Source organism: Akebia trifoliata, unplaced genomic scaffold, assembly GCF_017979445.1.
Source record: "Akebia trifoliata isolate Shusen 1 unplaced genomic scaffold, ASM1797944v1 Contig00920, whole genome shotgun sequence".
NCBI lineage: Eukaryota > Viridiplantae > Streptophyta > Magnoliopsida > Ranunculales > Lardizabalaceae > Akebia > Akebia trifoliata.
Window position 1 is genome coordinate 5,366 of NW_028237336.1, and position 25,536 is coordinate 30,901.

The 25,536-nt window shown below is 34.2% G+C and overlaps 1 protein-coding gene across 4 annotated transcripts; it reads left to right on the forward strand.

Moving 5' to 3' along the window:
• Nucleotides 1-417: 417 nt before the first annotated feature.
• On the forward strand, nucleotides 418-22,274 carry LOC147380855 (uncharacterized). Of its 4 annotated transcripts, XR_015175008.1 has the most exons (11): nucleotides 418-542; nucleotides 1,313-1,832; nucleotides 3,756-3,859; nucleotides 13,067-13,159; nucleotides 13,985-14,099; nucleotides 14,766-15,098; nucleotides 19,848-20,076; nucleotides 20,940-21,131; nucleotides 21,711-21,779; nucleotides 21,855-21,904; nucleotides 22,008-22,274. XR_015175008.1 is itself a non-coding variant. In XM_086431160.1 (6 exons), the coding sequence occupies exons 2-6, from the start codon at nucleotides 1,580-1,582 to the stop codon at nucleotides 14,894-14,896; spliced, it is 696 nt and encodes a 231-aa protein (XP_086287286.1). In that variant the 5' UTR covers nucleotides 418-542; nucleotides 1,313-1,579; the 3' UTR covers nucleotides 14,897-15,522. The 4 variants fall into 4 exon arrangements, 2 of the variants coding, with proteins under 2 accessions (XP_086287286.1, XP_086287287.1); XR_015175009.1 differs by lacking the exon at nucleotides 20,940-21,131 and having other exon boundaries at nucleotides 22,008-22,271; XM_086431160.1 differs by lacking the exons at nucleotides 19,848-20,076; nucleotides 20,940-21,131; nucleotides 21,711-21,779; nucleotides 21,855-21,904; nucleotides 22,008-22,274 and having other exon boundaries at nucleotides 14,766-15,522.
• Nucleotides 22,275-25,536: the final 3,262 nt, after the last annotated feature.

Below are 25,536 nucleotides of genomic sequence, written 5' to 3' on the forward strand. Positions count from 1 at the left end.
ATTTTCAAAGTTCTATAAACATTCATTTTTAAAGACTTGGATCTAGCAATATTTCAAAAAAAAAAAAAAAAAATTGAAAAATAGATTTAAACCATGACCACAAGAGGACTGAGATGTTATTGTTTTCTGTACTATGACTCTCACTCAGCCGTTCAAATGATGTTGTTAGATTTCTATTTTTGGGTTTATGATTTTATAGGAGCCTAATTATGATTAGAAACAACTACTGAAATTGTTCGAATGAATGTTTTGATGTTTTGAGATTATAATACGAGCCAAACCTTTCTAATGTTTAAATAGTAGGTTTTAATCTATTATTGAGGTGTGTTAAATAATTTAATAAAATGGGTGTAATAACTAAAAGTTGGGTGCCAACAACAGCTCTCTTATATAAGTCTCACTTCTCATCTCTCGCCTGTCTCCCTTGTTTGTTCTTTCCTCGCCAAAAATCAAAACCATCATTTTGAGGAGCAAAAAAAGAAAACGAGAAGCATCTCTCTGCCAATCACTTCGTATCCATTCTGGACTTATCTCAAGCGCAAGTAAGTTCTCCTTTAGATAGTTTGGACCGAGCTTTGGCTTTCAAAACCCTAGTTTTCTTTCTGAAGATTTAGACTTTATTCTAGTTTATTGTGTTGGAGCCTATGATTCTTGTTTATTTTTCTGTTATTGGATCTGAATCCCTTTTGTCGCTCGATGTTGATGCAAGTACAACCCCTTGAATTTAAACCCTAACACATTGTAGTTCTGCTATCAACATTGACTCAATAACAAGTTAACGATATCGATTTGATGTTGTATTTAGAATTGGCATACTTTGTGGGTGTAATTGAGTCCACACTAAATTTTACTTAGAATCAATTGAGTACTTTGTTTACTAATTTCGTGCAATTGAGTTAAAGATTTAGGTGGATTTGTACATTTTGATTCTTTTTTGCGGGGATGAAAGGAAAAAACGTGATGGCTGATGGCTAACGTCAAGGAACATCAAAAAAAGCTCCCACTTATGCCACATTTTCTTTATTATTACCAAAGTTGTGAAAATTTAATTCATCTTCTTTGATTTCGATAGTGTCAGTGTTCTTATGGAAGACGTTCTTTGTTTGAAACGTTTTGACATTTGGATTTATTTACAATGTATTTTGTTGGAAAGAAAGGGAAAACATGATTGTCAAAAATAAGGAACATCAAGAAACGGTTCCACCTCTGCAATAATTTCATTGTTATTACCCAAATTGTGAAAATTAAATTCTGCATATTTATTTTTCGATAGTGATGAGTGTTTTGAAGACGTTGGTTTGTAATCTTGCAGAGTTAACTCTAAGGCATATATTTACATTCACAATTAAAATGGGAGACAGTGAAACTGTTGTTGAAATGTCGGCTTCCATGGAGCACCCATCAACTGACTGCAATGTCTCAAGTTCAGATGTTATTCCTGTAGTGGTGCATTGGGTATTGGGGCTGCTGGAGATCCGACTTCTGGTGCTGCCATTTCAACAGGCACGACTTATTCCGTGTCTGATAGTGTTCTAATTTAGGTGTTGGAAATGCATACAAAACGGACTCAGATTCAGTTATGCCACGAGCCCCTGTTACATCAACATATGATGCTAAGCCAACTGTTGGAGTGGTTGATACTAGTGAGAATCTTGGTAGCCAGGAAAATGCAGTTCTGGAATCAGCTCAAGTGGGTAGTTATGATTATTCTGTTAATGGAAATGGCATGAGTGAAGTTAGAGATTTCACCCAAACAGGAATTGATGTGAATGGAAATGCTTCAAATGATGCTGGTGTAGCTGTTGCAGAGCAACATTTTGAGGAGGGTCTTGGTATATCTTTCTTCATTATCTCTGACTTAACGAAGATCTCTTATGAAAATCATATATTTGTTGTAATTGAGCATTGGTTACAATTAAACAACCAGGTGATGACCTATGCTTATAGTGCACTTGATTCACGTTGAATCACTAATTAATGTGGACGTTTGGTTAGGAAAGGAAACATTAAAACCTTAGATCAAACTACTGTTAACTGTTGTATGTGCTTTAATTTACTAAGAAGATAAAATTATGTGGATTTTTGTATGGTTCACCAATATGGTCATTTTCACAGTAAGGTTAGTATGACCTTTGTTTCATCTTCATTAGATTTGAAACATGCCTGATATCCTTTTAATACGTCACTCGGGAAAAACTGGGACTTCATGCACGAAAATTGGCAATCATTTCCAGTGGTTCAGAGAGTCAGTGAATGACATGCATATTTTTCATATTTGTATGGTTTCCATTTTAGAAGTTCTTGTTTTATTGGTCATATATCCAGCCTTCGTACTATTTTTAAATTGTATCTCATATTTAATGCTTACATTTATGTCATTACTTTTTTTTTTTAATGTATTCAAATTTCTTAAAAAATACTATTTTTTAAGAAATTACAAAAGTCAATTTAACATGCTTTTTTTTTTTTTTAAATCGCTGGACTGTCCGGCGTTTTGCTTTCCTACGGCTTCTACTACCTGGGCAAGAGCAGTTTTTTTGCATTAAAAAAAACACTTCCCTTACTGACTTTGTAAGATTTCAAATCTTACTAAGAGTCCTTAAACTCACATGGATTACCAAATTGCAATCCAACTCCACAGCCCTCTAGATTTCATGGAAAAACTCAGATAAAAAAAATAATATTTTGTAACCTTGATCCAAGGTTTTGAAAATGAACGGCTACTATACTTCCAAAATTTAAATTTAAAATTCAACGTTAAAGATGACCTTTTATTTTTATTTTTGGAAGTTGATAGAATTTTGTTCTCTACATTCCTGTGGCATGGTATCATGTTTTTGGATGTCAAAAGGTGAACTCAACGACCCTTAGTGAAAGTTGAAATCTTACTACGTTTGTAAGGTTAGCCTTACTCTCAATAGTAATCAAATAAATAAAACAACTCGCAGGACAGCCCAGTGATTTGAAAATACGCTGAACTGTTTAACATGTTAAATCGTTTTCGGTAATTTCTCATAAATTAGTATTTTTGAATAATTAATTAAAAAATCAAGTTCTTTTTAATAATTTCCCCTTATTAATATAATCCTTCATTAATTCTAAACTACAATCACTCTTGAAGATGGGCGTCAAAGTTGAAGAGATGATTTGATTCAAATGCCCGTAGAAATCATGTAGATGGATTATCATAGTTGTTTCTTTTATGTTACATGCAACACACTGCATTGTTTTTTGTTTACATATGCCAGACTTTACTAAGAGGAATCATATCTCTTATATTTAAGAGGCTAGAAAACTTAGTTGCATGCTCATTACTGTATTCAGTTTTTGAACTTCAATTTATCTCCCAAATTTTCTCGAATTTACATTGCAGAAATTTATGTTCTTGATACAAAATGTAGAATTAGGTTTTTACTTTTTACTTGAAACCATGACATGTTCATATAAAGTTGATTTTTTCGCTAGTTTATGAATAAATAACTGTAGAACTCACAATAGTTAGAGTGCCTTCAGTAGGTTTAAAGAGTCTACTTATCAATTTGCATTCTCAGTAATCTGTAGGTGCTTTATTAGTTTACATGGTTATCTTTTGGCTAACATATTTTGATATCACTTACCTATCCAAACTAGTGAAATCAATTACAAATGTGTGGTTGAAATCTATAAATTACAAGTAAATTTCCTTTTCTTAGAATTGGTTCTCTTTTGCAGGTTAAATCTATTAGTCTGCTAATTTTTAAGCAATTTTTTTCTAGCAATTTCTACTGAGGAAGAGCGATTGTGGAGTGTAGTGAGAGCAAATTCTTTGGACTTTAATGCTTGGATTGCGTTTATTGAAGAGGCAGAAAAGGTGTCAGAGGTACATTCACATAATTATTCACCTTTGGTAAATTTTAGACGATTGCTCGGCTTGTTTTGTTAAATTTCATTGGTTAGTTTTCTCTAGGAATGAAGCTGACTTAAGTTTGTGTCTTATTGATAGTATAGCGATCTAGTAATTTTAATTCTTAAGTATAATCTTATACCTATATGCATTGTATATTGTGTTTTGTTGTTCTATTGCAACTGTCTTCTTGATAATTAGGAAGTTGGGTGCTTTTTGGCTTTAAAATATTAGATTAGATTATTTTGGAGAGTTTTTCAAACATGGTATGTTGAACTTGTGAGATGATGTTGGGTGGTGTGCCACTCCTAAAAGGGAGATTTGACATTATTAATTTAAGTGAAGCAAATCAAGCTCTCATGAGAAAATGGCTTCACCAAGACACCAACAACAATGATGAACAAGAAGGATTATAGAAGATAGGTCCAATATAAATAAAAAATGCAAATAGACATTAGTTCCGGCTTGAGCCTCAAATACTTAGTGTTTTAAAGTACTTAAGGTGTACTTGAGGTGAGGCGTAAGCCTCAATTAATTTAAAAAAATTCCTAAAAATATATAAAAATTACAATAAATACAAAAAATATAAAAGCAAGTAAACAACCTTCAAGAAATTTATTACACTTGACTAGAAACTCTGTATCTATGAGGTTTGGGGTGGTAAGAAATTTTGTATCTATAAAGCTTGGGGTGGTAAGAAATTTTTATGATATATTGTAGTACAATCCAGCCCTACAAAGTAAAAAAAAGCAGACCATGTCCTAAATCATCCCATAAATATGAAATCTATTGATGAAGACTCGTTACTCAAATAATTAGAGTTACTTTTGACTCAAGTTTTGTTGTTCCCTTGATTAAGGGATCTTAGTCAATCCCATGGAGAGCAATGGAAGTTCCAAAGATAATTATATATTTCAAATGTGAACTCAATATTGTTAGATTTTTTATGCATTCAAATCTCAAACATAACTTTTATAAACTATGATTTTCCAATAAGATCTAAACTATTGCATACCTCAAGTGCACTATTCATTCAAGGATCATATAACCAATGATTTTATTTGAGTATTAAATATTTTTTAATTACATATATTCTAATTTCTTTATAAAGTTTTCATAACTCTGTGGGTCATGTGAACCTTGAAGTTAATCATTGTTGAAAATTCATTGAAGTGCCTTTGAATTCTTAGAGTTCAAAACAATAGCTTGCTTTTTGGGTTCTTTGAAATGTTTTTCCTCATATTTTGAGACCATTGCTAGTACTTATTAATTGTTAGCATTGAGCCAATCATCTAGAGACTGACTATTGGAAGAAATTCCCCACAGAGATCGATAAATCAAATCATCAATCTGAATGATTTTAATAATTGATCTCAATGACTTGAATTGTTGATCTCGACGGTTTGTAGTTTAAAGTTTGATAGAGGTCAAGGGGCATTAAGAAAGAAATATTTTACTAACTAGGTTGTTAAGCTATCGCTCAAAAAGTCAGGATGCATTAATTTAAAAAAAGGTCCCTACCATCTAGTATTTTTTTCATTTTTTAATTAGAATTGTGCTAATCTGACACTCTCTTGTGTACACTCTTTGACATGGTAGTTCAGAGAAACAAAAATCTTTGTCCTTGTGTATCCCGAAGCAAAAGATCTACGGTTTTGTGAAGGGAGCATACAAAAGAGAGTCAGATTATCACAACAATTTTAATTATACATGTTGTTCTTAATCTTATCAACAAATGACCGAAACCAATCAAGTTGCAAAGGAGTCCCCAAGATTTGACATACCTCTCACGATTTTGGCAAATATTTGAAATATCCCTTGTATTTTCAAATTGATGCACCTACATGACCTCAATTTATTTGGAAGACTAACAAAAGATGAATTGGATGGCCTCATCTTCAACCTCTAGCCAAAAACCTGAGACCTCTGGCCAAAAACCCTTAATGCTTTTCTTCAAGCTCGGTCATCTTCAAGCTCTTCAACCTCCGTGGTAAATTATATTTTACCTCTTCAACCTTCTTTTCAATCCCTTGTAGAAAACCTCCTTTTTTTTTTACTCCAAAATTGTCATCTTACATTTTTGATTTTCTGAAAAATCCTATTTGTTCTTAATGATTGAAGGTTGAAGGTGAGAAAATCTTAAGGGTTGAAGATGAGGGTAAAGATAGATTTTGGAGAGAAAAATCATAGAGTTTTTGTTAGAGCTAGAAAGATGAGGGTATTTAGATCATTTTCCAATAATTTCTCAAGAAAAGACTTTGGTCAAAGGTTATGTCATCAGTTTGAAAATAGAGGGTGGTATCTCAAATATTCACCAACACTTTGGAAACGTACATATAAATATGATAACAAAATTAATGATTCAATGTGCTCATTGGCATGTATGATTTTTTTTCCTTTGATTAAATATAAACTTGGAATAGGTCCAGTTGTGTATGTTTAGATGCAAACCTTAAAGAGTGCATTTGTTTTTATTGTTGAAGTTTCTTGGACACTATCATTCTTTTGATTTAGGTACTATAATGCATTTGTTTCTTATTTGTAGGGAAACAAAATGGTAACCATAACATCTTAATTATTGTAAGATGCATAGTTTCAATTAAATTATAAGAATGGCATTATCTTTTATATTTTTTTGGGATAAGACATTAATTGATAATATTGACAAAAAAATCCCTTCCAGTGTGGAGTTGTGCACCACGATATCGTCAAGATAGACCACAGAAAAGTTGTTGAGGTACTTCTAGAAGAACAAATTCATAAAAGTGGGTAACTAGTCAAGTCGAAAGGCATGACCAAGAATTCATGCTCGTTGTATTGGGTTGAACATTTACTTTTTGGCTCAGCTCCATCGGTTACCCGCACTTGAGAATACCTTGATCTTAGATCCAACTTTGAGAAATACTTGGTGGATCCAAGCTGATTGAACAGGTTGGCAATAAGTGGAATGGGATACTTTTTCTTCACGGTGACCTTGTTCAACACTCGATAATCCACACACAACTATAGGGTCCCATCGTGCTTTCGCTGGAACAAGACAGGTGCTCCATAAGGGGCCTTTAGTTGTTAAAGAAAATAAATAATACCCCAATCACGTGTCTAAAACATGAGCCCTGTCCCTCCAATGGCGACCTTAAAGAAAGATGGTGATTTTTATGCCTTTTGTAATATTTAGAATGCCAAGTACACTCTCTTATTGCAATAATGTAGAATAACTTACATATTATTTGTGCACATGGACCTTACCCCATACCCCAATGGTCTCCCTAAAATAAGATGATTTTTCGTAATTTGTGTAGTCTTTAACTCCATAGCCTCATTCCATTATTGTAAAGTCCATAATTTAATTAAATTGCCCAATTGTCATTATTTATTTTGTGATGGTCATTGATGATTCTGATATAAAAAAATGTATCTTAGTGGGAAGAGCTATAATAGGCATGGAAGAATGTGACGCCCCGTCGAACGCCAACACAAATCCCCATGTTAGATCTCGAGGTACTAGGTGGCACCTCGAAATTTCGGCATGGTCTCCTCTGTTTATATTAGCATTCCATGACGTTTAACCTGCACCTGATAAACGACATACAATCCTGCATATAACAAATAAAATATAATACTAGCGGAAGCCTATATACATCTAATAACGTGCGAAAGATCAGAGTGCGGAAGAATAACCAGAATACAGGATTATACAAAATTCCTCACTCTAACAAAAATCCTAACACTCAAGACAGAATCCATAAGACTACCTGGGGGAAACTAACACCACTAGGGGGTATAGCGCTAGTACTTACCAGGTGACGAACTCTGGTTGTCTATCTGACCAATCAGATGATCCTCATTCGTACTCTATACTTGCCTCGCCAAACTCTGAATCTGAAACTAAAAAAAATAGGGAAGGAAAGGGTGAGTAACAATGGTTATCCAGTAGGGAAACAAACAATTTCTGCCAATAACCTCTCCTAGCATGAACGAATAAGCATACTGAATCATTTTAAAATAATCAAAGTTTTACATAATAAACTACAATTAACTGGTACATATTGCCAGGGATGAGCAACTAAACATTTTAAAACTGACATTACATCAATCAACAGTATTCACTATACCATTTTCTTTATGTATAAATCTAATTGATCAAATGGAAACATTAAACATGCATTTCATTTTATATATCAAAGTAAAGCAACAGATACATAATACACAATGGTGGAGTATTGGAATTAGAGAGTTGGGATTCACGACTGGATCGCTCCCAGTCGGGACATGATGTTACAATTCTTCTCTGGTTTTTAGTTCCTAATTTTGTGGTCGGTCGCTGCCCTTACCACGTTTGGTTGACCATTTATCCGGCTCAGGCTGGCCGTTTGACGTGACCGTAAGCAATGGGTCTCTTTTCGATGTGTCAGAACGTTCGACTACTATAGATTGTTAGTGATCACTGACTAATCATCTTCGTCTATGCCTATCAGGCGTACATGTGATTCCAAATATACAAACTATTTGTATACGACCACCTTTACAGTACAAGTTCACTGGTAAAGATAGAGAGGAATATCCCGGATTCCAGTTGTGACTCCACTCTTATACGCGTCCCATACCACATATGAGTTTGGTGGTCCCTATCGTACATCTCAAGATAGTACACCACTCCGGATGATATGACGCACTATCCCTTCAGGCATTCACAGACTCTTTAACAGCTCACAAAATAGCTACATATATATTATTTTCATTTGAAAATCAAAGAGAAATTAACAATACAAGGTTGATAATAGATATCTAATTTCCTACCATTCAAGTGTGGCCACCCGGCCTAAAATAAATAACAAAACGGAAATGTAAACAGCGCCTCGCGCTAACAGAAATTAAATAAACATGCAACCAACAATATTATCCCTGGATATCTGTTCACCAACCTGCACACAACACAACGTAAAATGCAGACATTACCCCTCGGGTGTGATTCTGACATTTTACCGTTTCATACCCTTTTCCCCTATTTTCGATTTTTACAATTTTCAATCTCTTCAATAAAACATTCATTTTCTGATATTCATCAACTCAATATGAGTTCATTGAATATTAAATCACATTTTCCAACTAAATAATTTATTTTTTTATCAATAATATTGAAAAAGAAAACAAATTTTATATCAAAACGGGGTCCGAGCAGTGCACAAGACCTAATTTATGGAAATAACCTGTTAAAATACCCTACCCACGTATAATTTGTTAAAAATACAATTAAACATATCAAACATGCAATTTCTAGCGTGAATTTTTGAAATAACAAAATAATTCTATATGTCGGAAATACATCAAAAATTTTTCAATAAAATTCTAAATGCAATTTTCACAATCTACGATTATTAATAGAAATTGAGAGTTCCTTACTATGTCTAGGCGAAAGGATCAAAGCATATGCACGGAAATCGAGACGATCGGCACGGAAATCAAGACGGATCGAACTTCGAAGCGGTTGATTTTCAAAATCGGCCCGGTGGTTTAGAAGATCTCGATGTGCTTGTCTCTTCTCCCTTCTACGGCGAAAGACAGTTTGACCCCGAAATCGATGAAAATCGAGGTCGAAGTTACGAAAATCTCCGTATAAAAATACGGTTGATTTTTGACTATACGGGGTGAAAAACACGAGAAAACGGAAGGAATTTGGGTGGGTTATGTAGAGAATGAGGCTGCGGACGTTTCTCCCTTCTGCGTCGGAAGACGGTTTGACCCCGAAACGGACGAAATCCGAGGTCAAAGTTTCAAAATTTTCGTATCCAAATACGGTTGATTTTTGACGATATCGGTTGAAATAGAAAGTGAAACGAAGAAAGGTTGGGTGGGTTTTGTAGATGTTGAAGCTGCGGACATTTCTCCCTTCTGCGTCGGTCGTCTACGGTGAGCCATTTGCACGAGATCTAAGGTGGAAGTTTGTAAAAAAAATAATTTTTTTGTTTTTGTTTCGTATGTCTCGGCTGTTTGACAAGTTGGGGAAGATGATATATTAAAAAAAAAATTAAAATATTATTTAAATGAAATTTGGGACAAATTTGGTATTTCGCCTATTGTTTTGATCGATGATAACTTGATCATCCGAACTCCAAAATTGACAAATAAATACTCTATTTCGCTTAATTTTTTGTTCCGGATCTAATGATGTAGTCAATTTCTACAAATCTTGTCTCTAACAGAAATTTACATTTTTAGCCTGAGGTGACCCTTAAACTTGATGTCGTTTTCGTTTTTTGACGATAATTCGACTTCCTGATCTCCAAAAATAACAAATAAATAGTCCATATTGAATAATTTTTCGTTATGAACCCAATGGTATGATCAAATTTTAAAAATTATTACTTAACAAAGTCACTGTTTTAGCCTGGTCCGACCCGGTAATCGAGGATTTTGCAACTTTTATATTCGGACTCGCATTTGAGTGTACTTACAGGCTAAAGTATGTTTTTCGATCATTTTGAATTCAATGGTGAGGTCAGATTCCATTAAAAATGATCAGAAACATTTTAAAATTTTACCCCTAAGTCCCACTTTCAAGATTTTTTTAAAATTCCACTATTTATTTTTTCTTGAGATATGACTTAAAAATTCGGGGTGTTACAAAGAAAATCAGCAATACACTTATTATTTATCCAATACCGGTCTCATCTAGCAATCGTAATAGTAAGTGAGGACCTTTTATACTTTCTTTAGTCTTTAGAATGTCTAGAACTATACTTTATTGCATTAAAGAAAAATCTTTATTTTCAACTAACATATCGAATCGCCATTATTATGAGTTTTCCAACATGGGTCTTGTCCCATTACCCCAACCATGATATTTATAGAAAATAAGGACTTTTTATACTTTTGAAGTCTTTAAAGTGACAATTATTGCATTAATAAAAATAAAATTAAAAAAAATCCTTACTTCTCACTAAATTACATAATTTCCATTATTTCATTTGATTAATAAAAAAGTTGTTATATTATTTTTAATTAGATATATATTGCTTTTATGAACTTGACCATTCTTGATATGATGGACAAATGGAGTACCTAGAGAGAACTAGGCCAAACAGGTTGCAATGGATGCCCCAAGCACTATAAAATATGGGTAAATTTGTGTGGGACTTTTTGGTATAATTATTATTTTTAATATTTTTTAAAAAGGGGCTTGCAGAGTCATTGTTTCAAAAAAAATATCCCAAGGGTTGAAGATTACGTGTTTTGAAGCAGAAAGTCTTGAGGGCATTTAGGTATATGAAAACATAATCAATTAATGAATCGACCTATGGTCTTGAGAATGAAGAATTGTAAGGGAATGAAAAACTTTCTTATTAAACGAAGAAAAAAAAAAAGCAAATATCCATATTACTTGTCAAACAAGGATGTTTGTCCCATTACTTCAGTATCAACTCTAATAAAAGATGATGACTTTTGTTGTCTTTAAAGTGTGAACTGCCAATTGCTCTACTTCATTGTATTATAAATAAAGAAAATTCTTATTTTCAACTTAATAACATGCTATTAAGTACTTTTTAATTAAATTCAGCAAATATATAGAATAGAAGGATTATAATGGTAATTATGCAACTATAATTTATAGTGGCAGACATGTAATTTCAATTTAGAAAACACGACCATCAAAACGTTGTGGCAAAAAATTAGACACGTTATTCTCAATTCATTCCATCCATTTATTTGTTTTTGTTTTTGTGTTATATAAATATGAGAATCCTAAAGAAGTGAAGATAGATATATTCAAGTCAGTCAATCATGGAAATAAAACTGTAAATATCTTTATTGAAGTTATCATGAAGAAAAACTGTCTTCACATCTAGCTGCTCTAGATGTAAGTTTTCTGCTATAACAATACTCAAAACAGATTTGATGGTACATAAGTTCACAACAGGAGAAAAAATCTATGTATAATCGATACCTATCTTTTGTTGAAATTCCTTCACAACTAATTTGGCATTGTATCTCTTGGTTTCATCATGTTCTTTTAGCTTGTAAACCCACTTATTGTGCATAGTCTTTTTGTCCTTAAGTAGTTCAATCAAATCCAAGTTTGATTTTGTGGATAATGAGTCCATCTCATTATTCATCATATGTTCCCATTTAACCATGGTCTCAACCTCCATAGTTTCATCATAACATTCTGGTTTACCATTGTCAGTTAGTAGTAAATAATGTATAGAAGAAATATATTGAGTTGGAGTCTTTTCTTGTGTAGCTCTACACTCCAGGAAAATTGATATTTAGCGACGGAAAAATTCCATCCGTCGGTAGTAGAGCACTAGAGCGACGGACAAAAAGGTGTTTTGTCGGTGTAGAGTTAGTTTTCCCTTTTTTTCTTCCTCATCTTCTATTTTCCTCAATTAAACGTGTTTACTCAGTTTTTATTTCCTTCAACCAACAAGAGAGAGACGAGAATTCCTCTTTTGAAAATAGAATAGAGTTGTTTTGGCATAGATCTTCTCACAAATTGGATAGAGTTGCAGTCTAGGAGTTCGTTGCAGTCGATCTTCTTCGATTCTAGGTTGTTTTGGGGTAGATCGAAAGAAGATCGAATAGAGTTGTAGTCGATTAGTTCATTGCAGTCGATTCGTTCAGCAAAATCGTTAGAGACCGAAGAGATCGAGTTGACTCAGAAGGTTTGTTTTGGGGTAGATCGAAAGGAGAATATATTTGTAATCGATTAGTTCGTGGTAGTCGATTCGTTCAACAAAATCGTTAGAAATCGTGCTGAATCAAGAGGTTATTTTGAGGTAAATCAAAAGGAGATCGAAACAAGGGTTTTCTATTTCGATCTTCAGGTATAGATCGATTACCTCAAATTATTCACTTTTTTTATTTTTCTTATTTGGTTTGAGATTTTTGTTAATGTGAGTTTTATCTAAAAAGCTATTTTAGTTTTTTTTTTCTTTTAAATGATTCTAGTTTTATATGAATCCTCATTCAATTTTGTTGAAGAAAATTTGAAATTTAGTATTGCGTTGCTAATCGATTGCTTTAAATAGATTTGCGGAAAAGGCCTTTCAACTATTGTAATAGTTTCATCCTATATCTATTTGCAATTTCAAAAATGCATCTACTAGCTTGGCGTTGTGGCGTTGGTAGTTTGTTTACTGTATAAAATACTATGTAGTTTAATTGTTGAGTTTGGCATGTCTCCAGGCATTGGATACCTTCAACACTGCAGTTGTGTCTCCTATTTATTATGCCATGTTCACTTCTCTCACAATTTTTGCAAATGTTATAATGTTTAAGGTAAATACTGATGAACACATACACTACACCAAATATATAGAGTTGGTCTATCCTTATTCCCTATTCTTACTTCCCAAGTGGGAGACCCATATAGGACATATATTGATGTTGGACCACACAGTGAATTATGCTCAACACAATCATATTAGTCACAACATATCAGCACATTCTAATTTTTATTGTGTAAAAAGGGTTTTCCTAAGCAATGGGTTAAATGAAAAATACAGATTTTTCAATTCCAAGTTAGCTTTTCACTAGTCTTGGAATGTCAAAATGAGTTGCACGTTTTTGTTGATTGCCTCTTAAGGTTGATTGCCCCTGCAAGCATGAGTACAAATAGGGAGTATGTATAGACTATCTTGTCTGTATTTTGGGTTTTTCTTGCACGGTTTTTTACATGGTCTCATTGCCCATTCTGAAATTTCTAACTATATAAATTGAACATTTTGTACTGCACATTTCACCCTTAACCTTGAGTTCATTTCTCATAGGACTAGGAGTTCTGTTTGTTGATTTTTAGAGAGGAAGCCATCCTCACGGAAAAAAAACTCAACACTTCTAACCCTGTGACTGCCTATTTCACCTTCAATTTTTTAAAATAGCTCATTGTAACATATCAAACATATAATTTAAAAGAATCTGGACTATTGAAATCCTAATCTACTTTAAGTTCACAATTGATGAGGTTGATAAGTTTTAGAATGAGCTGATATTTGTGATGGAAGTGACCTTATTAGTGAGGAGAATATTCACACTAAAAATCAGCCTTGTGAACCCCTCATGTATGCTTTTCAGCAAATTCATTAAGTTTGTTGTTAATTATAGGATTACTCTGGTCAGAGTGTGAGCTGTATAGCATCAGAGCTCTGTGGATTTATAATTGTGTTGTCGGGTACTACAGTGTTGCATAGTACCAGAGAACCAGATCCTCCAATTACAAGTATTTTGTGCATTTACCTGTACACAACTTGCATAAATTGCTTCAAATGGATTTTATGTATGATGTGTTAATCTATCCCATCTTATTTATGGCAATTGTTATGGTATAGGATTTACCTAGGAATTCAAAGAAAGTTAAGAAACCCATTCTTCTAGGTTGGGCATGTAATATCCTACCTTGATTTTCAAGAGGGGGTGAATATGCAACCATTACTTCCAAGAGAAGTTTTGAGTGATCACTAGTCGCATACAAAGATGTGAGTTCTTAAAACAATATGATGATGATGATGATGATGATGAACACTAATGCATACTCTTTAAACTCTTGAGGGAATTAAATCTGAATTGAGAAAGTTAATCAAAACTCTATTTTGAAGTGTCGAAGTTCTTAAATCTTGTAACTAGGATACTTGATTCACCACATTGAAGATGTCTTTTGACCTCTATTACAGATTGTATTTTAGGATAATGCAAGTAATTTTCCTGATGTCATGAAAGAATGTAAGCAAAAAAAGAAAAAAAAAAAATCTTGTTGCAAGCGCCTTAGGAACTCCTTGAGTTGATAAATTTCTAGCTTTTGTTTTAAGAAGAGCAATGCTTAAACTCAATAATCCTTGCACTTATTTCAAGTGATAAATGATTGTTTTTTTTCTCCCAACACATGTAGATTTGTATTCACCACTATCTCCTAGAATATCATGGCATATCCAAGGGAATGGGGAACTATGGAAGCAAAAGGATAAAGATGGGCTATCTGCCGAATTTGTCACAATTCTTCACCAAGACTATTTCACTTAGATGAGTACTTGCATGTGAATTCATTCACAATTCAAGGGAAGCACTTGTTCAGATAGTTGCTGTAAATCTGCAATTTGTTGTAAATGCTGGGAGATGCGCTATTTATGATTTATGGACTCTTTATAGCAACTCAATATGCTGATCAAGGATCCATCTGTGCTCAAGGAGGCCAAGTTAATGAGGTCTTACGTCTCCTTCTAGAGTAAATCTTCTAATCCTTCTTCCTTTAATACCTCATCTGAGTGTGCAATTGTCCTCCTAGCCTTGTTTTGGGGTCTAAATTATTATTCTTTTGTTTCAATTTTTTGATATAGGTCTGCTCCATTTGTTTCTTTTTGTACAAGTCTGGTTACTGGTGTGTGGAGTAGGGGACTGTAATAACCTAATCTTCGGCTTTGTAGTGAAAGGAATTTATCTATTTTATTAGGCATTTTTTTTGTCCCATGCCTGCTAGGAATGATCTCACCAAAGAGGTCTTCCTTTGTGATATTCTTTGGCGCCTTGGATTAATATCTTGGTCAGACTCTTCATAGAAAGAAATAGTATATTATCTCTTGTTAGTTTTTGATTCATGATTTTCTTCTGTTACAGTTCATTAATGTTGTAATTCAGCTTTTCTATATTCTATATTGTGATAGTCTGTTCCTGATCATAGGTAAATCATCAAAATAAGGCGAGAATAAATAGGGTTTTGAGGACTCAAGAAGAATGCTTTATTGGTGTGTTCTCTTTCAGCTTTTTAATGAATCTATCTTTAGTGAAATTTACGATTGTAGGTGGTTGCTTGCATCGCGAATAATGTCTCCCAATGGTAAAAGTCTTCAAGACTTAGTTCCTGGAACAGTTGTGCTTGTAATTGGTGGGTAATGCTGTGTTTGGGGACAGCAGTGCATTAGCTCCTAGAGGCGTTTGAATTTGAGGAGAGAATTTAATTTTAGTGGGGTGGGAGTAGGGCTGGGTTGGCATTTCAAATTTTTTTTTTTTTCACAAAATAGCATTTACCGACGGACTTACAAAGTCTGTTGGTAAAACATATAGCGATGGCAAATACTCCTGTCGGTAAAGATGTAAACAACTGATGAAAAATAAATTTCCGCACTAAATTTTTTCTAGATAATAAGGGATACAATGACGGTAATTTTATTATGCCGTCGCTAAAACAAATACCGATGCGACCATCTCTGACGAGTGTCGACAAAAAACCTATCCGTCGGTATAATATTTTGCAACGGACTTGTGTGGATTTAGCGACGGATTTAACCGTCGGTGTCTCTTTTCTAGTAGTGCTAGTAGGTCTTCTACGATTAAGTGGATGAATCTGATTAAGAGGATCTTCAATTTCCTCTTATCTGTTTTCATCCACAAACCTAAACACATTCCTAGATGGTTCATCATCAAGCTCAACATGCCTATCATCCTTGGAATTTCTATGAGCTTATATTTTTTCCACATTTTTCATATACATTGTATTTTCATTAAAAATAACATCTTTAATTTTAATGACTTTTCAATTCTAATGATCCCAAAATTGATAGTCAAATTCATCAATGCCATACCCAATGAAAATCACTTCTTAGTCTTCGTATCTAACTTGCTCTTTTCACCAGAATCAATGTGGACATAAGAGGTATAGCTAAATTTTTTTAAATAAAATAAAATTTTCTATTTTCCTGTCCAAACTTCTTTTGGCCGACCAAACTTCAAAGGAATCGAAGGTCTTCTGTTGATTAGGTATGCAGTAGTGTTCGTAGTATCTACCCAAAATGACTTAGGCAACCTAGCATGTATCCTCATGCTTCTGGCGCACTCTACAATAGTTAGGTTCATGCGTTCTGTGGTGCTATTTTATTGAGGCTTCTTATGAATAGTTTTTAATCTTCTAATCCCAATTTTTGCGCACCAATCTTCGAACTCATCATTGTAATATTCTCCACCATTGTTTGACCTAAAACACTTCAACTTTAACATAGTTTCATTTTCAACCAAGACTTTTCACTTCTTGAACACACACCAAGTACATCGGACTTCTTTAGAAAATAATCCGAAGCGTCTTGTATTGTCATCAATGAAGGTGAAAAAATATCGAGAATCACTAGAATAAAATTTTGACTAGCATTCAAACATTAGTGTGAACTAACTCTAATTTCTCTAATTTTGAGACCTTCCAAAATCATGTGGCCAAACCTATGATGCCAAGTATTAGTATCTACACTTATAGAAGCCACTGTAATAAAACTGTAGGTATTAGATGTTACATAAAGAGTCATTTTTCTTGCCACGGGCTATCACCATAGCACCTTTGGTAATCTTCTAGGAATCATCTAAGTACGTGGTGAGTATCCCCAACGCTACAAAGGTGTCGTACTGAAATCAAGTTCCTTTTCAACTATAGAACACGTCTCACATTGTTCAACTGTAAGATGTCCCATTTGACATATTTATCTACACATCACCCTTACCATTCGAAAATTTTCTACGAAATTCCCGATTTAAGAAGACGGCAACAACATCATCAAACTTTAATTTTTCGTAACTAGAAGAATTGCTCACAGCCATTACCAAATTATCCCAATTATCTTTTCTAATCTAGATAAAATCAATAAGGCCTTGATTTCATCTTCAAAGATAATCTCAATGGATTCCAACTGTGTTGTGACTGTATTGAATTCGTTAGATGCTCAGTCATAATATCACCATTGATCATCTTCATGTTGAATAACCTTTTCATCAAGAAAACTTTGTTTGAGACAGAGGGTTTCTCATACATCTTTGACAAAATGGCCATAAAATATGATGTAGTCTTCTCTTAGAGATATTGAAAGCTACAGACAAAGCGAGTGATAATCGAATGATGCCTAGGGATATTCCGTGAAAATCTCCCAATTTTCATCTGTCATTCTCTTTGGTTTTTTTTCATTTTCCTCCTAAATGATGATAAGGTCGTTATGATAAAGAACATTCTCAATTGCATCTTCCATTGTCCGAAATTTAAACCATTGAACTTCTCGATTCTTACCTTCTCTTTAGCCATTGCTCTCAACAAAAACTTAGCTCTAATACTAGTGTGTTCAGAAAATAAGTCTAATCAAAACAATAAAACAAATTGAAAAAATAAACACAAGATGCAATCACAGAAAAAAAAAATGAAGATTTTACATAGTTTCCTCTAGATTGAGGTACATCCATGGATCACATTGCTTCCATTATGAAGAGAAAACTTGCAGTTATAGGTTACACTCTTTCACCGAAACGAGAATATATAAATTCCTCAAGAAACTTAACTAGGGTTTTATATAATATTAGTGAAATTATGAAATACCTTTGAAAATTTTCTTTTAGGTGCTTCGCTCAAATCCCCCAACAAGCTCACCACCAAGCTCAACCAGAGCATGAAGGCGTGGCTTGATTTACAGTACCTCCTTGTTGACCAGTACTATTAGGCTCCAAAAATCACAACACTCTCAAATAAACAAAGATTTTTTCATTGTTAGACTTAAATTTTAAATCCTGGGTTCAAATCCATTTTTAAACTCAAAATTTAATGTAAAAAAAATACTCTTTTTTGGGTGGGGGGAGGGGTGTTTTGATTTTTTCTTTTCAAGCCCAATCTAAACCACAAACAAGAGGTCAAGTTTTCATATGGACCAACAAGGTAGTCCATGTGGCCCAAATGTGGACCTCGGTCCTGCTCTACATGGTCCCTTGATACATGCAACCTTGTCCATATATATATGGGTCCCGTTCGCTAGCTAACGGATTGGCAAACTGTTTGGCAAACATTTTCAGACCGTTAGATATAACGTGATCTAACGGACACGATTGAATCTCGACGCTGTTTAACTTAAACGATATAAACTTATATATATTACAGCGCCATCCCTCTAAATTAAGTTAATTAGTACGAAGTCCTCTTCTCTTTAAACCCGACAGAAACGAACAGAGAGTTCTCTTCGATCTCTCGATCCCTTTTTCCCTTTTCTCTTCAAACTTCATCGCAGTCGAAACCCCTCTCTCACTCTCTCATTCTCTCATTTGCTCACTCCCTTACTCTCTCATTCTCTCTCGTTTATACCCGATCGAACGAAATAATAAAGAGTTCTGTCAAACCCTCTCTCTCACTGAAACTCTCTCTCTCACTCTTTCATTCTCTCTCGCCCTTTTTGTCGCTGCAACTACCTCGCCCTCGTACGAACGGCTTTCGTTGAAAAATTCCTCTCTTCTCTCGCTGCAACTCTCGCTCACGTGTGCTGCAACTCCCTCTCGACGAAGATAGGTATTATCTGAATTTTCAATACTTTCTTGAATGCTAATGTGGGTTTTTCTTATATTATTGATTCAAATTAAGAACTTCATTGAAATTACATCTGGTTTCTAGGTAGAAAATGGTTTTGATTCTATTTTAGTTCAACCTATTGAGCGATTTTTTTTGAGTTTGTAGAAGTGGTTTTGATTGTATTTTAGTAAGAATTATTTGAAATAAACATCTCTCTGTTGAGAAGATTGTAGTTCTAGTGTTTAAATTAAATCCTTAATTGTTATCCATGTGAAACCCCATTTTAAAATTCTCTAAATGCTTAACTTTTTGGAGAAACCATTGATTTTTAATTTTTTTTTTTTGAGTTTGTATCAGTTGTTTGATTCAATTTGTAAATTTTTCTAAAATATCTGTTAATTATGCAACGGAAAATTTAAACTAAATTGATGTACAAATTAATTACCAAACAACATTCCAGAAGGAGACTCATCATGCCAGAGTTGACAGCATGGGGAAGTTAAATTTTGTTTGTGAAAATTCTGAATTTGTTGGGCAGCTAAGAATAGGTGTAACATTTTGCAACCATATCCTCCAAGTTCCATGGAAAATTGTCACCTTTCAAAGCCTTGACTCATACTTTAACAGTTGGCTGGTTTGAAGATTTGTTTAACTATTGGTATTGCATCTCTACTGCAGGTATGGTTTGCAGTTACAGCCTAGTGGAGTCTGGTTTTGTGTTCATCATTATAACATACTTCATTGAATTCTGGATGGTACACTGCTAAATTCTGCACAACTTACGAACAATAAGCTTGATAATGGAACTGGTGGGGATGGAGGAGACTGGACAACTTCAATTATTCTCTTTGGCTTGTGGGCTGCACTAATGTACTATGTTTTTATGCTCACACCCAACCAAACTCCGGTACGCCCCTTTGCTTTAAAAATTTGGATGAAATATATACTTTCTCTATCTGTTTGTTGGTTTAATTGTTGTGGTGTTGTTGGTTGATTAGTTTAATTTCTTCTTTAATCATCTTGTTGTCTGTCTCATTGCTAAGTAGAAATTCGAACATTGCTTCATGTTTGATGAAAAACTACAAAAAAAAAAAAAAAAAACAATCCATTCATTCACAAGCATTTTTGTGGAATTGGCATTGTTTTATTTGGTTTGACTAATTTACTTTCTGTTTTTATTCTTTTTGTTCCTCCTGACTTTCAATAATTTTTTAAAATAGTAAATGTTGAAAGATACTAGAAGTGGGAAATATTTAGCTTTTTTTTTTTTTTTGATTTGTAAGCTGGACTTGAACCCATGGTTTTAAAATCTCGCCCGAGACCGAGATGACTTGTCCGATGCATCTAGGTATCGTCCACCAACAAGGATAGACAGGTCAAACGTGTCGGAAGAGATTTAAAACTGTGGTTCATTTTTCTCATTGTTGAACGAGGTGGCTTAAACGTATCGGAAAACTCGTCCAAGATGATTCAGTCTCATTCATGGACGAGATGAGACGTGAAAACGAGTTTTAAAACCATTCTTGAATTGAGGACCTCAAAGTTGCATTGCAATATGTCAACCACTGTGCTATCGTCCAAGACCATTAATTGGTGAATGATTCCCTCTGCTTTACAAGTGAGAGTTTTATGGAATGTTATGTGTAGATTGTATATGCTGCCTACTAGAGCTGAACTATTGATCATTCCCACAATATAATCTCAAATTGTTCTTTGTTTCACTTTTTTCTTGTTTGGTTTTATATATGTAAACTTTGGAACTTTCTCCAGTCTAGGGACATGTATTTCTTGGAAAAGCTCCTTAATTTGAAGGGTGATGATGGGTTTAGAATGAATGAGGTGCTTGTGTCACTATGGTACATCATGGGTTTGTGGCCCCTTGTGTATAGCATGCTTCTGCTTCCAAGTGGTAGAAGGTGACAATCAACACTTAGTCAAAGACAAGAATTGCTTGAGTGTAAGGTAACATCTTGCGAAACTTCACCAACAGACTACAACCTACCTTTGGCTCGCTTGTTTATCCAAAATAGGGAAGTGCAACAATATTACTATATGAGATAATGGCTATTGTATAATGGTAGCCAAAGTAATGAGAAGAATGTTACAAAGGAAAATGGAGTGGTGAGGATTTCTCTTTGCTTCTATTATTGGGTGCCTCACTGTTGGTATCAATGTTACCTGAATACAACATATTTTCTTACCCTTATCCATATCGACTACTTCAATTTAAAGTGTACTTGTCTTTTACACCTTGTATTAGTTCCATATCCTTTCTGTTTTTGGGTAAAAAATTCTTTGGCTTCCATTGTCTTTTGAAATTTTTATTTTTCCTAAATGAATTTTGTTTTACATCTTTTTGATGAATTATTATATTGGCTGATGAGAGATTTGTCTGAGTTTTGGTTCTTAAAGACCAAAGTAATATCTGTGCCTGGAACACGACATAGTTTTTCTAATACTTTATATACAATTTTCAAGTCCTCCAAAATTTCTCAAATCATTTTAGGGAACCTACGTTTGAGAGTTCATTCTGTGATGCAGGATCTAAATGCTTCTAATGTGGAGAAAAATACACCTCTTCATTGGACTTGCCTCAATGGGCATATCGAGGTGATAGTCCTGCTTCCCTACTTGTGGTTGTCAATTTGATCCCTCATACAAATTTAGTGATAGATGTTCTCTCAGGTGGTTAAGAATTTGATTCTGGCAGGAGTGAATGTAACCATTCTAAGTCGGTATGTATTTTCCACCCTGAAAACAAATTTTGAAGCCATTATTAGTGTATTAAAGATGCTCTTTGTTTAATCTTTAATGCTTGTGATGTTGGGTGTTGGTTAGTTATGAGCGGACACCAATGAATGAGGCAGTGAGCCAAGGGAAATGGGAGGTGATCGATGCAATCAATGCGGCTGTGACACAACTGGAACTTAATGTCGTTAGGGTCTCCTAACACTATAAGGGATCCACATCTTCAGCTGTCTTATGATGTTAGCTTCTGCATTAGGAATGTTGGTGAAATCTATAGGCTAAATATGTGCAATTTTGGCATCTAGTCAATTTGCATTACATTTAGAAAGGGTAATAGTTTTAAATTCTGTATGAGTGTTTAAATAGATGTAATCGGGAATCATGATGGGAGTTTGTGTTTGAGGCTGCTGCAATGTTTAAGATCAAATTTCATAATTAACTATTGAGTTATGAAAATCCGTAGAAATTTTAAATCTTAGCAGCTTTCTGATCTTGAAAATCTTTCATGATCCATGTTGATAAAAAATATGTTTTATAGAGAAATGATATTTATAAATGTAACCATTGCAACATTGAGCAACAATAGTGTAATAATAGCAAAACCTTAAAAGGTTGCATGAATATTGGTCACTGAATCCTTCAAAGTGCAATTATATCCTCATTCTTTGAAAAAAGAAAGATCTATAGCCAAACTTACTTTTACTTACAACACTAATCCTTTTGAAATCGAGTAGTAGTTTACATAAGTATAGGGCTGTGTTATAAGTAAAAGTTGGCATGTTAATAGCAGTTCTCTAAAAATATACAAAAGATTGTTGATAAAAGCATAATCAATTGTAAATATCATAGTGCCATTTCAAAATTTAATTTCTTTTAATTCAATCAAATAAGGAAAAAGAATGTTCTTTTTTATTTTATTTATTCTCCATTTCAATTCTCATTATAAAACAAATATCAATAATATACAATTCAAGTAAATTTGGGATTTGTGATGAAAACAAATGAAGTGAAGATTAAAACTATACAAGCATAAATTAAATTTTGATTCTAAGAAGGGATTTGTAATGTGAAAGTGAAAGTGAAAACATTGAAGGTTTAAGTGGACTACAGATCAAATTTGAAGAAATTAAAATAGATCTAAGTCTCAAAATTTTGAGTATGTCATTCACCATTATTCACTGTCTTCACAAATATCCGAAATTTTGAGTATGAGATTCTCCATCATTCACTTGTCTTCACGAATAGACGGACCATTTGTGGACTGGGTCGTATTTTGTGTACTTGAAAAATTTTATGAAGGTGAGGGAGAATTTTGTTATAAAAAGTTGAGTAAATATTAGCCAAAGGAATTCATAAATTGCTAATGAAAGAACAAATAAAAGAAAGGAATTTGCAAATCTGCTATCTTTGGAACTAACAGTCGGTTCAATCAAGGAATTCATCAACTATGGAAATGCATACAGCACAGCACAGCACAGCACTGGAGGAAAATGGAGAAAAGAAAATTGACATTTGAGTATAATTATTTATTGGATCTCAAAACATTTGACCGTTTTACCTTCACTCAGGGAAATGAAACAAAATACAACCACTTTCTTCTGCAAATAAAAAGGGACCAAGCCCCCCCCCCCAACAGACAAACAACAAATCGAAAAAAAACAAAAAACAAATGCGTTTTGCAATCACAAACAACGAAAATTATTCCATAAACACAACATCTTGTGGTCACAACTCCCAATCTACTCATCGACAGCCAGAGGAACTGAAAGTGCCTAAAATAAGATGATTTCACACAAAAAAGAAATAATCAGCTGAAATAAAGTTAAAAATAACAAACCGTTGGAGAGAAAATAACACCCCGTATTGGAGACTCCCACTACTTTATTTTTAAAATCAAAGTTTTGGGCATTGGGGATGAGCAAAGGAGCTTACCAACTTATGATACTTGAGGGCATAAAACATCTCGCGAGATGGCGCTTGTCTCACCACGTTCAAGGTTGGATACGTGCTTCCAAAAGCTATAAACCCCAGACAATGTCATCAACCTCTGAGAGTAGATTTGCCATGTGAACCTGTGAAATAGGAGAGGAACAAATGTAAAACTTCAGACAATGAGAGAGTGAGAGAGTGAGAGAGAGAGAATGAGAGAGAGGTTTTCGGCTGCGATGAAGTTCGAAGAGAAAGGGATCGAGAGATCGAAGAGAACTCTTTGTTCGTTTCTGTCGGGTTTAAAGAGAAGAGGGACTTCCCACTAATTAACTTAATTTAGAGGGATAACGTTGTAATATATATAAGTTATATCGTAAGTTAAATAGCGCCGAGATTCAATCACGTCCGTTGGATCACGTTATATCTAACGGTCCGAAATGTTTGCCAATCCATTAGCCAGTGAACGGGACCCCCTCTCTCTCTCCTCTATATATATATATATATATATATATAGAGTTGCGTTATTACGACCCCCTTTGCGACCCCCTTTGCGACACACCTTTTTGTCTTATATGGGCAAAAATGTTTGGAATGGGCTGATTTTTTGTGAGGATGATCTCTATGGTGAGGGGATCATCCTGGCAAAAAATCAGCCCATTCCAAAACTTCTAGACCGTCCGATTTTTTTGTGAAAATTATAGACCGTCCAATTTTTGTAAATCAATTTTGATGGTTAGAAGTTTTGGAATGTGATGATTTTTTGCCAGGATGATCCCCTCACCATAGAGATCATCCTCACAAAAAATCAGCTCATTCCAAACATTTTTGCCCATATAAGACAAAAAGGTGTGTCGCAAAGGGGGTTGCAAAGGGGGTCGTAATAACGTGACCCATATATATATATATATATATAGGGAAATGTTCAGCACCCTAAGTTTTACCACACACTTTAACAAACGTTTTTTGTCCTACATGGGTTAGAAGTTTTGGAATGAGCTGATTTTTGGTGAGGATGATCTCTATGATTAGAAGATCATCCTCCCCAAAAATCAGCCCATTCCGAAATGTTTAGCCCCATGTTTACATGTTGAAAAATCGTGGACCGTCCATTTTTTGTAAATCAATTTTGATGGGGTTAGAAGTTTTGGAATGAGCTGATTTTTGGTGAGGATGATCTCCTCACCATAGAGATCATCCTCACCAAAAATCAGCTCATTCCGAACTTCTAACCCATGTAAGACAAAACGCGTTTGTTAAAGTGTGTGGTAAAACTTAGGGTGCCGAACGGGACCCTATATATATAGGGAAATGTTCAGTAACAAGCATTTTTGGCAAAATATTTTTTCAAAACATGGGTTAGAGGTTTTGGAATGGGCTGATTTTTGGTGATGATGATCTCCTTACTGTAGAGATCATCCTCACCAAAATCAACCCATTCCAAACCTCTAACTCATGTTTTGAAAAATGTTTGTTGCTAAACATTTCCCTATATATATATATATATATTATATACTGTGTGAAGATAAGGATACCTACGTGGATCATCCTCTGCCCTGCCCTACAAACTAGCTATTCACTATCTTTTTGGGACCATGGGAAGGGATGCCACAAACAAAGCTCTTCGTCTTTTTGTGGAGTGAGATTTTTTTCAACCTCCATGAATAAACATGAATATGTTGTAGTGGTCAAT